Genomic DNA, 14,277 nt, shown 5'->3' with positions numbered 1-14,277 from the left:
AACATTTGGGTCTTATATTATTTTATATAACGTAAACATACACTTATATAATACCTAATAGTGATACTTCATTGAATGGCCAATTTTACATGAATTTTGTGTATTTTCAAGATAAATACTGTATTTTATATTGATTCATTTTTCCCACACTGTATTTGGTATTTTATTTTGATACATATAAGCTGAGGTATTTTCTATTTTTATTTTAAATACATTTTCATGTATTTGTGTCCATCACTGACCCTTATTTTATGTGGCAGCACTATAGTAACCTAGTTTTTTTATTTTTTATGGTAATGATTAGCTATCTATCTGTCCATCCATCTATCTACCTCTGTCTGTCTGTATCTACATATCTGTCTGTCTATCTAATTTCTTTGATGATTTGTTCATAAAGACTCCATCAATTCCACAGAAACAAATAATGAGTCCCGAGTGCAGTTGCATCCTGAGTGTTTATTGTTGTTTTCTGGTACCTGCATTTCTGAACGGATGCTGGAAACCCATCATGGTATTTTGCATAGGCCTCAGATGCCAATGTCACATGGATGAAACAGACGGCACATCATGAAAGCCATGCAGAATAGTGAAAGGCACAATCACCATAGATATCATATACACCAATCAGTTTTTAATACTCTATTTGTACTTCGTTACTAAGGTGAATCTAATAACAATAGGCCTATAAGGGAAAATACAAGCATTTTTCTTTTTGTTATCATTTTTATAATTTCATGTTTTAAATCAACCTCCTCCCCACCCTCAAGTCACATAAATACATACTTGTTTGCAGACATCATTCTAATCCCACAAATTAATTAATCATACTTCAACACCCCCCCACACACACAGACAAAACAACAACAACACAGATTATACGCTGCCTAGCTGTCATGCTGAACAACAGCAGTGGATCTCTTCGAAGAGATAATTGGTTTTATGTGCATTTTGCAATATTGCCTCGTCCAGTAACAAGTAGATGTTAATATAGAATGTGAATAGAAGAAGACCTTTAAGTGGACGATGTTAAGGACCCTTGTAAGGCTACAGGGCATTGGATTTTCCTAGATACACCACTGACATTCGTACTGCACTCTCTGTAGAGTAAAGATGATGCACAAACAGTCCATTTTAAAATGAAACAAAGAAATAAAAGCATATTTACATTTACATTATAGTTACATTTTTTGTTAATAGATAGCTTTAGATAATCTACTACAATAATAGTTGTACAGATTTTGGCAGGTGATAGGAAAGACTACAATAAGAACTGTTGAAATGATTAAACAGTAGGAAAACTGTCTAACAGACAGTGGAACTGACAACATGGCATATGTTGGTTCGTATTGTTAAATACCCAGTCGAAGAACGTGTACTCAAGTATTTGGAGCACCAAACGATAAAAACGTAACCATGTTAACAGGAAGGTGATTCTTCAAAACAAACATAACACAGACACTGAACTGCAAAGTTCAAAAAGCATTGCATTTATATACATTTGAATGCAACTAATTGTGTACCTTTTAAGGTAGTTATTTTTCCCCAACTCATGCATGTTGGCATCTCATTCACCATCGCAAACAAAAACAGCATATGCTAAATACCATGATTCTCCATAAAACATAAGAGTGCACACTTCTCAAAGTCTCAAAAATGTACAAACAGTCAAATATTTATATACTTTCAGCACCATTGTAAGTTTATTCATGACTGAATACACATATAAGATAGATCACAATGTGGTGGATGAGTTTCCTGTAAATGTGCCGAGTGTTTGCAGACTATTGAGGGAGAGCACATTTTAGGATGTGTTATTGTGAGCGTATGTGTGCTGGGTTTATCTCAAGTGAGACATTTAACATCAGACTATAATATGTTCAATAAACGTAGAGCACAATCTTATTATCGATGTTATGGAGATGGTATGATGAAATGCAGATAACTGACTCTAAATAGACTCTAAAAGGACGTTTGTAATGTTTGCCTTTCTTTATCTGTGCAGTCACAGTGATTCATACACAAGCATTTTGTGAAGGACAACTTTATCTGCTGAACACAGAACCTTAGAAAGATAGAAACATCTTTGTCAATAGAAATGAACGGCAAATGCTTTGTGGAGCTTCAGGGTGAATCACATGAAAACATGTCTAGGTCACCCCAAAATAAAATAAAAAATGTATATTGTGCATGAAGAAAATGAAGCATATTTTTTGGATTTTTTTTAATACAATAAATAAGCATTCCCCCTTTTTATTAGACAAAAGTACTATAACACAATTATAATTTTTTTAAATTAAATTATTTATCAAATTTATTTATATTATTTTTTATTTATTACTTAAACCAGTGACAAATACTACCATGATGTAAATAATATATATTTAAATAATAATTTTAAATAGTATATTGAAATTCTATGATATACTTAAATTATATATATATATATTTTATTTTTTCTATTTTTTTATTTTTTTACAGTAATCAATATCATTATTTTTGACAGTAATCAGAATTTGCGGGTGTGTGCCTTATTTATCATGAAAATATTATAACAATAAAAAAATCTTAATGGTCCTAAAAATAAGCTACATTTCCTTTAAGCAATATATATTTTCTCATTTTGTTCTTCAGATTTTGGGGTGTAATATGACCATGACATGTTTAGTAAAATTCACACATCAAGAATCCTCCATAAAGTAAATATAGAGTCACAATCTATACTGTCCCTCACTTTCTATAAACCACTAAAATCTCTAACCCACGGCAAGCTCTCCTCAGTTCTAAATGTTGCAAATGTGACCTGTATTGCACACTGCCCTATGATCTTTCATTTTGAAATGAGACGTTACCAGGCAATGATATTTCAGCTTTACATAACAATTTTCAGGGAATGCTAATCAGCTACGGGTACATCCCTAGAAGATCTCTGAAAATCAGTAAGTAAGTCTGTTTAGTAATATAATACTGGCATAGTACCAGTAATGTCCATGATGGACCCTCCCTGTCAAACTAAAAGACCATAGTTCCAAAACCAAGTGAGCTGCCTTGTTGCATGCTGTCTACATCAGCAGCTGCCTTCTAATAGTGCTTTCACACTCTTTTTCACAAGCTTTTGTTAAGCACTGGAGTCCGTTTGACATCAAAGTTTGTTTTGTTATGTTGATCTGGTAAGTTTGCCAACTTTTCGCCACACAAATAGTATGGAATTCTTGAAAATGTTGAGCTCTTTAATACGGGACGGGGTCCCCCTCGAGAGTTTTGCCATCTGGCAAATACAGGACAATCGGCAGAATACGGAACTTCCTAGCTAATACAGGACAGTTGGGAAACAGTAAACAACACCTAAGTCAGCTTGAAATTTTTGGACTGGGGTATGGTTCATGAAGGGTTGTCCACTGTCTCGTTTTAGCCAGGACATCCCTTATTTTGGCCATAATTTAGACGCCCCATACAGGATGCCTGTTGTCCCATTTTAAGGAGAAACACCACCACAGACTGATGATGAAATGATCAAGGGCTCCCCCCTGGTCGGACACTGAAATATGGCAAAAACGGCATCTATTGAAGACACAAATCACTCAAGGGAACACTCCCGCAAGAAAGTGAAACATCCTGTACCGAAGCGCTCAAAATGCGAACTCTGGGATGGTTCACAGTTGATTTGAATGCTATCCGTCCTAAATTGCAAAAGTGAACCACTGTCGATGACATAATTTACATTCTTAACATGTTCCCTGCCACAATTATCATTGTATGATGCTTTTTTATAGCGTTGCTGTTAGCATATTGCTATGTTAATGACGTAAAACCACTGAAGGATAGGCCTACATGCAATGCTCCCTTAGAATCTAGCTAAAATGAGGTGCCTTAGAAGGCAGCATAGGGTTGCTGAATACCTTCATGTCAAGAGTGCAATCCTTTAAATGCTGTCAAGGTTGGCATTTCACTAGAGCTCATAAAATAGCACACAATAACTTAGTTAGCACCGCAATGTTAAAAATGTTCAGATTGCAACATATACTATGAAAAACCTCTTTTGCAAATGTGCTCGTAAACTGAGTTAATCTGTTTAATTCTTGTTTGCACCTTCCCCTACCTACTTTTCATTCTTCTTTTCAAAAGTGACGACCCTTCCGTTCCTGTATTAGTTGCTTTAATAAAAGTGATCTTAGTAGGTGAGATGCACAGATATCTCCTCAGGATATCTGTGTATCTCACCAGCCAAAGACAAAGAAAGAGGTAATGTTTCTACGAAGCTTTCAATGGTTTGCTCTTTCGATTTGCAGAAAAAAATTGACCTTAAGATTATTATGTTCTGACACTAAAATGAAAGCAAAAAAATTTATGAGATCTAGATCTCAAACCCAACGTCCTGTGTTGTACATTTAGATGGACGTTATATGCAGAGCGGCATACAGAGTTTCTATGCATCTCCTTTTTTAGCAATATTCACTGCTACTTTTGCTTTAAGCCAAATGCACACTACAAGACTAAAGCTCATTGCCCAAGATCGTAGCTAACTCGCAGCACATGTCCGTTGAAGATGCTCTACTAATTTGCACTCTTGCGATACTCAATACAGTACAATCAGATGGTATGATGCATTTCAAACTTGTTTGAAATCTGGCCAACCAGTTGTCAGGTGTGCGCACTTCCGGGACAAGTGAGAGTGTAACAATGGCCAGAGTGAAAGAGTAGGCAGCAGGAAGCAATAAATAAATAAATATAAATCAGCACTGTCTCATCCATATATTTAGTTTCTCTTTGTTCTTTTTTACGTTCTGTGCAAATCAGTGCAAAAAAGATCTCAATCCCTTTCTCCATGTTCTTTGTTGACAAGTTCTCAAGAATGAACTTTAGCGTCGCTAACTTGCTATGTGCACAAGTTTTTGTGAGAACAAATATCATGATCATAACTACAGTAGGGAAGTGATCTTTTAATTGATGCAGCTAGTCTTATAAGTTGTGGAAAGTGTGCACAATCATGACAGAAAACAAGAAACTGTGAGTCTTTAAATGTGTGCAGGGTGATGAGCTTCCGTCTTTTGGTGTGCGTTTGACATTCAGGATCTAATTTAAGCAGCATAAAGGGACTTAGGCAAAAATATGGATCCTCCCCTGGTGATAGGCTGCCAGATAAGAGGAGACACATAAACTGACTTGTGCTCAACACATGGGCTAGACAAACCTGATTACAATGAAACTGAACAGCATGGTGGAAATAAAACCAGTACAAGCAAAAGAAGCATAAGGACATTAACGAGGGCAATTGGGAAAGGGTATATGTTGGGCGAAGTGGGTTTCCAGGGGTGTCTAGATGTACTAATGCCCTCCATGTAAACTTTTGATGCCTCAGTGGCAGAAGTTGCGCTGGCACGGTTGGTGCAGAAAGGAGTTGCGGGTATGGGCCACGCGCCGTTGGACCTGTTCAAGCACCCGGTTTTGGCGCTGCATGCGATTGCGTGTCAGGTGGCGACGCTCAGTGCGGGCTTTGGCCTTCTGGACCCTGGAGACTTGGGTGACTTTAGCCAGAGCACCGGCCTGTGCAGCTGCTCCTCGAGTCACCCGGGTGGCTGTGCTGCTCCTGGTCATAGCTGACACTGCCGATTCAGACATCCTACTGGAAAAGTGTGAAGAGGAGGAAGAATGAGATACATAGAGGAAAAGTGAGAGGTAGAGGGATAGAATGGAGTGAGAATTAAATGAGAAAAGAAGGAAAGACAGAAGACAAAATTAAGACAGCTGGAAAAAGCACTAATAGCATCTTAATATTAATCGGATAAATTAACATACATGGCCAACAACAGCTAATAAAGGTCAGCAGCCAATATTTTCAATTATGAGTGGCTGATCATTATGAAATTCAGAATGTTAGTACGGGACAACTTTGAGAGCCAGTGTACCACATTTTGCAAGTAGGTAAAGCTGCAGGCCAGAGATCTCCAAAATAGGGTGTGGTTTATCCTAAAGGGTGTTGCGCCAACTCCAAAAGGGGGCGACACCTCCACAGACGGTTAGGGTTAGAGAAAGTTTTAGGTAAGGGGCTCCCTATATCTTTGCTGGTGATTTGAAGCTCCTGCCCCTTTTTGAAGCAATGCCTGCAGCTATTACCTTCTCAAATTTTGTGAAAATCGTCCACAAGTTGGCGCTTTAATTAGCACATTTCTTAAAACATGTCCTAACCAGAAGCAATGTGATAAAGAGTTATTCTGAGTTTTTGTCCAAACCAGCCATGACTGTGGCATTTTATTGATTACTTGGTTTTGCCCATGGTAGCTCCGCCCACTGTGAAATCTCATTGGTCCAAAATTACATGTTGTATTTTAAACAATATGTTCCCATTGGCTTTGATTTTGACGATTTGTGAGGCATTTTGCGTTAAGGGGGAAGAGACGGACCACTTGTAGAAAAATATATGGGAGAAATTGTAATGCTCAAATGGTGGCTGAAGGAATGGAAGTCCCACCTTTCAGTTAAAAGAACTAATCACCTGTTTGTTTACTACAATAATCAAATTAATTACATGAGATGTCGATTAATTAATCAAATAATCATAATTAATCACATATATATTAATATTTTCTGAAAAAGCCCCCAAATAAACATAATTAAATATATTATATTCAAAATTATTATATGTATACACACACACACACACACACACACACACACACACGTATACATATATATATATATTAGTGCTATCAAACAATTAAAATATTTAATCGCAATTAATCGCATAATATTTTTTAATTAATCGTGACTAATTGCAATAGCTTTATAAACATGAGCGGACAAAATATACTTCATCCAGAAGTATTTTTCAGTCATCCACACAAAACCTACCCCACCAACAGAGTTTAACAACAGAAAATGAAAAACAGAACTCAATTCAAATTATGTACAAATATGGTAGTTGTAAGTGTATTATGACAGGATATATGTGCTTCTTTTTATGGAGTTTTGACAGACATAATCTTTCCAGGAGAACAGTGGAATTAAATAGCTCTGGTCATGTGACTGTTTGCACCACTCAAGCAAAAAAAGTCTGCACTGTCATTTACAATTGACAACTCTGTGCAAAATACATCAAAAACTAATTTTAGACCCCACAGCTGTAACCGGTGGGATTAAATGGGTTAATAACAGTGTAGATTACCTGCAGGGTTCCAGCAATGTCTCTAACTTCTGCATTGGCTAGTGCACTATAAAACAGAGACACTATGACAGAACCTTGGAGACAGCAGCAGGGTTTCCGTTAGCCGGTAATCAGTACCGCTGCTCCATATACGCATATTACGCAGTCTGCATAGGGCACCAACTCCCTAGGGGGGCACCAGAAACTCCACCGGCTGCCTTTACTGGCACGTTATACGTTATTTAAGGACCTGGTAGCAGTCGTGGAATACAGACGATCGCCTCACGCTCACACTTTCACGTCGCGCTCACACCGCCTCGCATTGCAAGGCAGGTGTTCAAATGGCAGCTTTCTTGCTGCTGCAATCATGTTACAAAGTTCCGAGCTCTATCTTGCTTTGCGGGCATGTCCTACTGCTATGCTACATTGATAAAATGCTTGCCGCAGGTATTAGCATAATGTCTCCCACCATCTGTTTTCCTGATGGTCAGTTCATGTGACATTAGCGGCGTTTGCGTGAATTGACTTGAGTCTCATGAACTATAGTTTATTAAAAGGGTCATATTACACGTTAAAGGAGTTAAAAAAAAAATTCAAAGACATTACATTATTGTGGAAGGCATGTAAAACATTGATTAGACAACACAAAAAGTGGCTTTAGAAGTCAATACATTGTTTGTTCTATTTCCATATCATTGAACATAAACTATCACTGGCCAACAGCAAACCATTTAGCATTTTTTTATACTTAAGGTCAGGAAGCATGATTAATTCTGTTAACATATAATTTTTTATATAAAATGTATTGCACTGAATGAATGCGTTAAATTGACAGCCGTAGTTTTGAAATGTGTTTTTGAAGTGTAATCTTCACAAACAGTTTTGAAGATTTTGGTCTTTCCCTATTCAAGTAGATCTGTACTTGTTTGCCTATGTCAAGGTGCATTACCAAGATGGGTGCCAAGTGAATTGACTTGCCTTAAAGTAACTTTGAACGCACAGCAAATGTGAAATTTACCTGACAGTGCCAGCCAGGCTGGTGGCGCTCTCCTCCATGGCGGGGAGGTGGCCGGGCGAGACATAAACGGACATGCTGGGGTGCTCGATAAGCAGGTCCTCCAAGGGGCTGGTCTCCGCCGTTGCTCCTTCTGCAGTAAAACAGGGGGGAGGGGTGACAAACCAGCTCTCATCCATGCTGCAGTCACTACACGAGCATGAGCCCCGCTCGCTTAACAACACATTCACTTCTACTGAGTCAAGGTGAGAGAAGGAGGCAGGGTCAAGAGGGGCACAGATGGAGGCAGGGCTGGGATGTGCTGAATGTATCCTGCCTGCTCTAGTCCTGCTGTGTTTGCAGGTAGGAGGGGAGGGGCCACATGTCTGAGGTGCATGAAATTCACTGCGGGGACGGGCGTGTGCTACTGGCTGTAAAGCTGCCTCTGGCCCGTCCTTGCCTACAGTGAAGCAGGGAGTGGAATAGATCGAGTAGACAGAGTATGGAGTATTTCCAGAATGAGAAAGGTTTGGTTGAAGCCATGCGAGTGGGGAATGGCGGCACCATGAGCACACATACCAGTAATAGGAATTCATTCAAATATGGAGAAATGAGAAGGGGTACAGAAACAACAGAAAAACATAGAAAATAAGAATACTGTCATTAGTTTCTTATAACCCTTTTCAAATGCCATCTTATCACCATTGACTATCTTATGATGTCTCAGTGACTCTGTTTGAAAGCCCAGTGAGTTGCTATATATTTCAGTTAAAGGGGTCATGACATGAGGAATCAAATTTTCCTTGATCTTTTAACATATAAGAGGTCATTGTACTATAAAAACATACTGTAAGTTTCAGAACTCAAAACTTCCTCTTCACAGCAAAAAGGGCATTTGTTGAAACCAAGTTGCCAAAAGGACTCATTCTCTACTTCCTGCACATTGTGATGTCACAATGTGGTAGACATTTGCATCTGACTGCCTCCATAACAACACATCAGGGCCCACTGCCCCACAGTCATGACGGTTTTTTGTGCAATGAACTTTACTAAAATTATTAGTGAACCTCAAGAAACATATTAAAATAATAAAAAAGGCATGTCATGACCCCTTTATAGGAATGTTCCAGGTTCAGTACAAGCATTTGTAGCATAGTTACATTATAATATAGTTTACATTATTTTTTGTGTTAATCAACATTATGCCACAAATGTGGCCGATTGAGCTTAACTTGTACTGAACCTGGAATATTCCTTTAAGATGCTTCCTTAGAAGGCAGCTGCCTGTAGACTGCGATGCAGCTCACTAGGTTTTCCAAATTCTTATAGACTATTCCATGATGCACAATAGAGTGTCCATCAAATACTACTGTAAGTTGTCCCCTTGTCACCATGACATACTTGTATTACCTCTTTAAATTTTAAACTACCTTCCCTAAAACATACACCTTGCCCTTGAATTGTAACTGGGACTTTCCACAAATAGGGTTTAAAATAGGGTCTGAAACTAGTTTACTAATTAAATTAACAAAATTGATCAAACTAAAAAGAAATTAAATAAAGATAATACGACTTAATATGACAGATTTAGTGTAAATTAAATTAGCACTCAGTGAGAGCCAGCTAGTTTGGGACCAAATGTTGGTTTATAGTAACTGATAAACTATTCTTTCCCATGAATTAAAGAAAAATATTTTGATCTTTTTTTTTTTTTTTTCAATCACTTTGGCAACAGGGATGAGTGGTTGAGCTTGATGAATGCAATCAGCCCTACAATTTATGTGAAAATTGAGAAAGTTTGGTCTTCCTACCAAAGGGTCCAAATGATGGTACTTCTTGGGTGTCACAATTTGTAATGTGGGAAAATAATGTGATAACAGGATTGCGTGCAAAATGTGGGAAATAGCTAAACATTACGTTTTTAGAAATTAATATTAGTTAATAGTTATGAACAATAGTTATGTTGATCAATTTAACAGATTATGTCAAAACTATGACGTTGTATAATTTTAATTGTTGGATACGTTTAAGAATGTCAAGAACTCTGAGGTGGGACAGTGAAATGTACCATATTCATGGAAGATTCACGCCTATTTAAATGTAGTTCCTATTAAAGGTAGTGTTTTTTGACGTTTGTTGACTAGACTCACCGGGCAGGTTGACGAGGAGCCATCCCTCTTCATCAGCCTCAGTCACACAGGGCTTTGGTCCCTTCAGCTCAGGAGTAACTTCCTCCACGCTTCCAAAAAACAGACTGCTGATTCGCTGGAACATGGCTGCCTTGAAATTCAAAGGTCACAGTTGTTTTCCTGAGGGATAGTTGCCTTAGAAGTTTCCTTTACAAATTGCTATTTTTGAACTATAGTCACTGATGTGGTTGTTTTTTCAGTGATGTAATGGATGGCAGGTTGATCACAGGTGTATTGGCCTTTTTTGTTGTAACAGAGCTGTCTCAGAGAAGGCGCTGTACAATTTAAGGTCTCACTTGGATGTGGTGCAAAGATCTATATTTAACAGAACAGACAGAGGGAAAAAAAGAACAGCAATAGTGAGAATCATTTAATAAAATATCTTTAAAGTAATATGTCATAGAAGTAACACTTAGCCCTTCTGACTTTTAATCACGTGCAGTTGTGGGCAAGCAGTGGAACATCAACAAGTCATAAGGTGAGTCTCAAACCACACACTTCTCCACTATGTTACACCATTTTGTAGTGTAAGTAGTGTGAGTAGTATGTTCTCACTGAAAACACAACAGAAAGAAGTGTACTTTGTGTACTCAGATGATGAACTACTTCAACTGAAATAACGGAGTGTGGGATGTTGGTCATTAATTTTCACATGCAAATGAGCTTTGCGGGAAACTCTTCATGGTCGCCAAAGGTTTGCTGCAGGTTCACCACTACTGGTGAAGAGCTGCAAACTTCTGGCAAACATCTGCGGCATTTCACAAGCTCATTTGCATGTCAAAATAATGGCAAATTTGCTGCAAATCTGTGGCAAGTTTGTGGCTCATTTGTCAGAACTCTAAATTTTTTGAAAGGGAGGTTACTGGGGATACAGCTATAGAAGTCTGTGATGAATTTGCACTATACAAAACTGGACTGAATCAGTCTGTACAAGAAATGTTGCTAAAAATAGTCTGTTGGGGAAGAAACACCAACACAGGCAATTCTAAACCTATGAACAATCTGATCAGGAAGTCCAGCTCTCTTACTCAATGGGTCAAGTTTTGGTTGGTTAGCAGCCCCTGTTGGTAGATGATGGAATTACAACATTCTGAGGGCAAAACAAGTAGGTATACAGTCTCTACAGCCCATAGATCTCCAAATGTTAGTTAGATAAAGGGTTAGGCTAGGGTCTCTGTATATCTTTGCTGTTTTTTTTGGAACTTCTGCCCCTTTTTGGAGCTCGGCCTGCAGCTACAGTATATCCAGCCTGGGCAAAAAGCCAGGCCGGTACTAGTCTGTGATCTTTGGAGGGGATTTTTACATTTAGGGTTGGCAATAGGTTCTCTTTTCATCTGACTGGTGGGATCCCCCTTGGTCGTTTCGCCATCTGACTGGGGGCGCACAAGGAAAATCTAGAGGGGCAGTGCCCAGTGCACTGATAAGATATCACTTGCAAATGTTTCATTATATTAGAAGATATTTTTCCAGTGAATATTTTTTTGTCTGCAATAATGCCTTGCAATTGTTTTTTTTTTTTTTTTTTTTTTTTGTCATTCGAAGACTTGGTTGTATTACAAGCAAACACATTTGTGTTATGCACTTTTGTAATTTTTTCTTTTTTTTTTTTGCTATTTCTGTAATGTCTGTGTCAAGTAGTTGTAACACATATACTGTATGTATTGAAGTCTATATGCACACTTTTCAAGCTTGTCTATTGTTCATTTATGCATCATTATTTTTTGAGTGAACATGAAATTATCTCCATAGTTATATTGCTATTGCTATTAAGTGCTTAACAAATAATTCGTTTATTTATTTATTTTTTTTTTTCCATCTCAGTCCCAATGACTCCCCTGCAGGCAGGACGAAGGATTATTTCCTCATTATTATTTATAAGCAGGCGGGGCATCGGCTGATTTCTAACAAAGGAGAACACCGCGTAAGGATGACGCCAAGGACGCAACTGACCCCGCCCTCTTCAGACGGGCGGACAGAGTACGAATTACGAAAGGACAGACAGAAATCAGACGTTAAGGGACGTTTACGACTATTAATAATCACGGTTTAGTGATAGAATATCTAAAAATAGATGATGTCGAAAAAACCGCTAATACTCACGTCACATATACAATCCTGCATTGATAAGTAAACATGATTTTTGCATACTTCTGACAGATGATGCAGGAAAACAACATCAAATCCTGTGTGCACCATTTCGAGGGTCAAATAGTCTTCTATTTGAAAAATAGCAAAGCAAAAACTGGGACGTGAATGCCAAAATATGAGCAATATGAGCATTTAATGAGAATTGGAGAGAGAGTGAGAGAGAGTGTGTGTGAGAGAGAGAGAGAGAGAGAGAGAGAGACTGAAGGCAAAGGGTCAAAGCAATGACAGCTCGGATCAAGGGGTATTACCAGCTCTCTATAACATATACACAACGCTAAAAACGATATTATAGTCACTAATGTAGCTATTTTGAGTCCAAACGACGGCTGATAAACAAGTAACAAGGTTAAATGGAAGATTCAGACCGTGTTCCTTACGTAAAACGCCAAAAGTTAAATTTCATAGCCATAAATGTCGACTTGAAACCACAATTTTGGCATTTCTGTTATTGTAAGTAAAAATATGTGATGGAAAAAAACTATAATCTGAAATCCACTGAGAATTACAGGCATTAGTCTACTATCTATAATCTGTAATGACGAGAGCAAAATAATGGTGTCCTATAAAAATGAGATCGCGTAACAATTGACAACATAGTGAAATACTATCCATACACATGCATTTATGGACAGTTTATTGACAGCTTTTATTAGTGCTTGCGATGTAAAAGTCAAATCTGTTCTAGTGTAGGTTCATCGGACGGACTAATATTACAGATCAGGCTTTAAAAGACGAAAACAGATGTAGATTCAGCATCTTACATGTCTTACCTGCAAAATGATTCAAGTTGTTAACGCGACGACCACACAATAAAAACGAAAAAACAAAACAAAAAAATCTTAAAGCATAGCTTTAGGTATTCTTTATGTGAGGTAGTAAATTCACAAAAAATATGAAAAAGTCTTTCTTCTTGGAAGAAATCTGCGTGGAAAGTCAGATTCACGCGACGTTTAGATAGTAATATCTGCCTCTTGTGTGATTTTTCGGCAGATATTGTTGGTGATGTTATTGCTTCGCCCAGCTGATCCGCAGATCAGAATATAGAACATACAAACAGCTGATTGTGATGTCACAGCGCTCGTAGCAACGGCCTAACTCCGCCCACTCCTGCCGCTGGGCCAATCAGAGCTTTACACCAGATAGATAGGAGCGAGCTGAAACGGTGGGGGTTGGCAGATAGTGTTATCAGCGATTCCCGGCGTCATTTTAGCGAAAAAAAATAAAATAAATAAAACCCCGAAAAATCGTCTATGCAGTCGCCTAAATCTAGATTCGCTTGACACACTGTGAAGAATTTCGAGTAAAGTATGCGTTTTTACAGTATAGAATCATTTAGAATAGGCCAGACCAAGAATCAAAAAGGTTTCTATAGATGTTTTTAATTTAGTCAAACTATACGGACAGCTGTTAGAAATGTGGATTATTAAATATAAAGGTCTATGTGTTTCTAATGGGTCTAAAAGTGTAAAAAGAAAAGTCAGAGACACGTTAAATGACCGTAGGAGATGGAGTGCTTGATGAGGTTAAAGATATATTTAGCGATGCAGTACTTTATTTGCTTGCATAAGTTTTCAAACATTGTGTCGTCGGCCTAGATAAGGTGCACATATACTGTAATATGATCAGAGCAGAGGTCGTGTTATGTGAGCTCTGCCTCTTTAAACTGTGTTTGTAAATATTGCCTGGCGAGGAGGGAGGGAACTCGCCACATTCCTTACACTATGGGGGAGGGGCATAGTCTGCAACGTGTCAAAAGTGACCAATCACTGAATATTGTTGACATGCTCAACAGCCAATAGAGGACTGGA

At 38.1% G+C, this 14,277-nt stretch overlaps 1 protein-coding gene and 1 long non-coding RNA gene across 4 annotated transcripts in view; one reads left to right on the top strand and one right to left on the bottom strand.

Annotated features, from left to right (window-relative positions):
* The window catches only part of LOC127418969 (uncharacterized), a 983,530-nt gene that overhangs the window by 638,377 nt on the left and 330,876 nt on the right, over window positions 1–14,277 (top strand). The gene's annotated exons all lie outside the window — the stretch shown is intronic.
* On the bottom strand, window positions 437–13,508 carry LOC127418942 (tumor protein p53-inducible nuclear protein 2). Of its 3 annotated transcripts, none has more exons than XM_051659881.1 (4): window positions 13,240–13,508; window positions 10,283–10,636; window positions 8,157–8,592; window positions 437–5,620 (listed from the first exon to the last, which is right to left on the bottom strand). In XM_051659881.1, the coding sequence occupies exons 2-4, from the start codon at window positions 10,404–10,406 to the stop codon at window positions 5,353–5,355; spliced, it is 828 nt and encodes a 275-aa protein (XP_051515841.1). In that variant the 5' UTR covers window positions 10,407–10,636; window positions 13,240–13,508; the 3' UTR covers window positions 437–5,352. The 3 variants fall into 3 exon arrangements, with proteins under 3 accessions (XP_051515841.1, XP_051515842.1, XP_051515840.1); XM_051659882.1 differs by having other exon boundaries at window positions 8,157–8,286; XM_051659880.1 differs by lacking the exons at window positions 10,283–10,636; window positions 13,240–13,508 and having other exon boundaries at window positions 8,157–10,275.

This window comes from Myxocyprinus asiaticus, chromosome 28 (assembly GCF_019703515.2).
Source record: "Myxocyprinus asiaticus isolate MX2 ecotype Aquarium Trade chromosome 28, UBuf_Myxa_2, whole genome shotgun sequence".
Classification (NCBI taxonomy): domain Eukaryota; kingdom Metazoa; phylum Chordata; class Actinopteri; order Cypriniformes; family Catostomidae; genus Myxocyprinus; species Myxocyprinus asiaticus.
The sequence above is the reverse complement of the archived record's forward strand: the minus strand, read 5'-3'. Positions and strand labels throughout refer to the sequence as shown.

Coding starts and splice junctions, on each gene's coding strand:
- LOC127418942 (XM_051659880.1), bottom strand. CDS start 8,728: ATGAATTCCTATTACTGGTATGTGTGCTCATGGTGCCGCCATTCCCCA. Junction 5,621..8,156: donor AGCCTGGCTGGCACTGTCAG/GTAAATTTCACA, acceptor ACACTTTTCCAG/TAGGATGTCTGAATCGGCAG.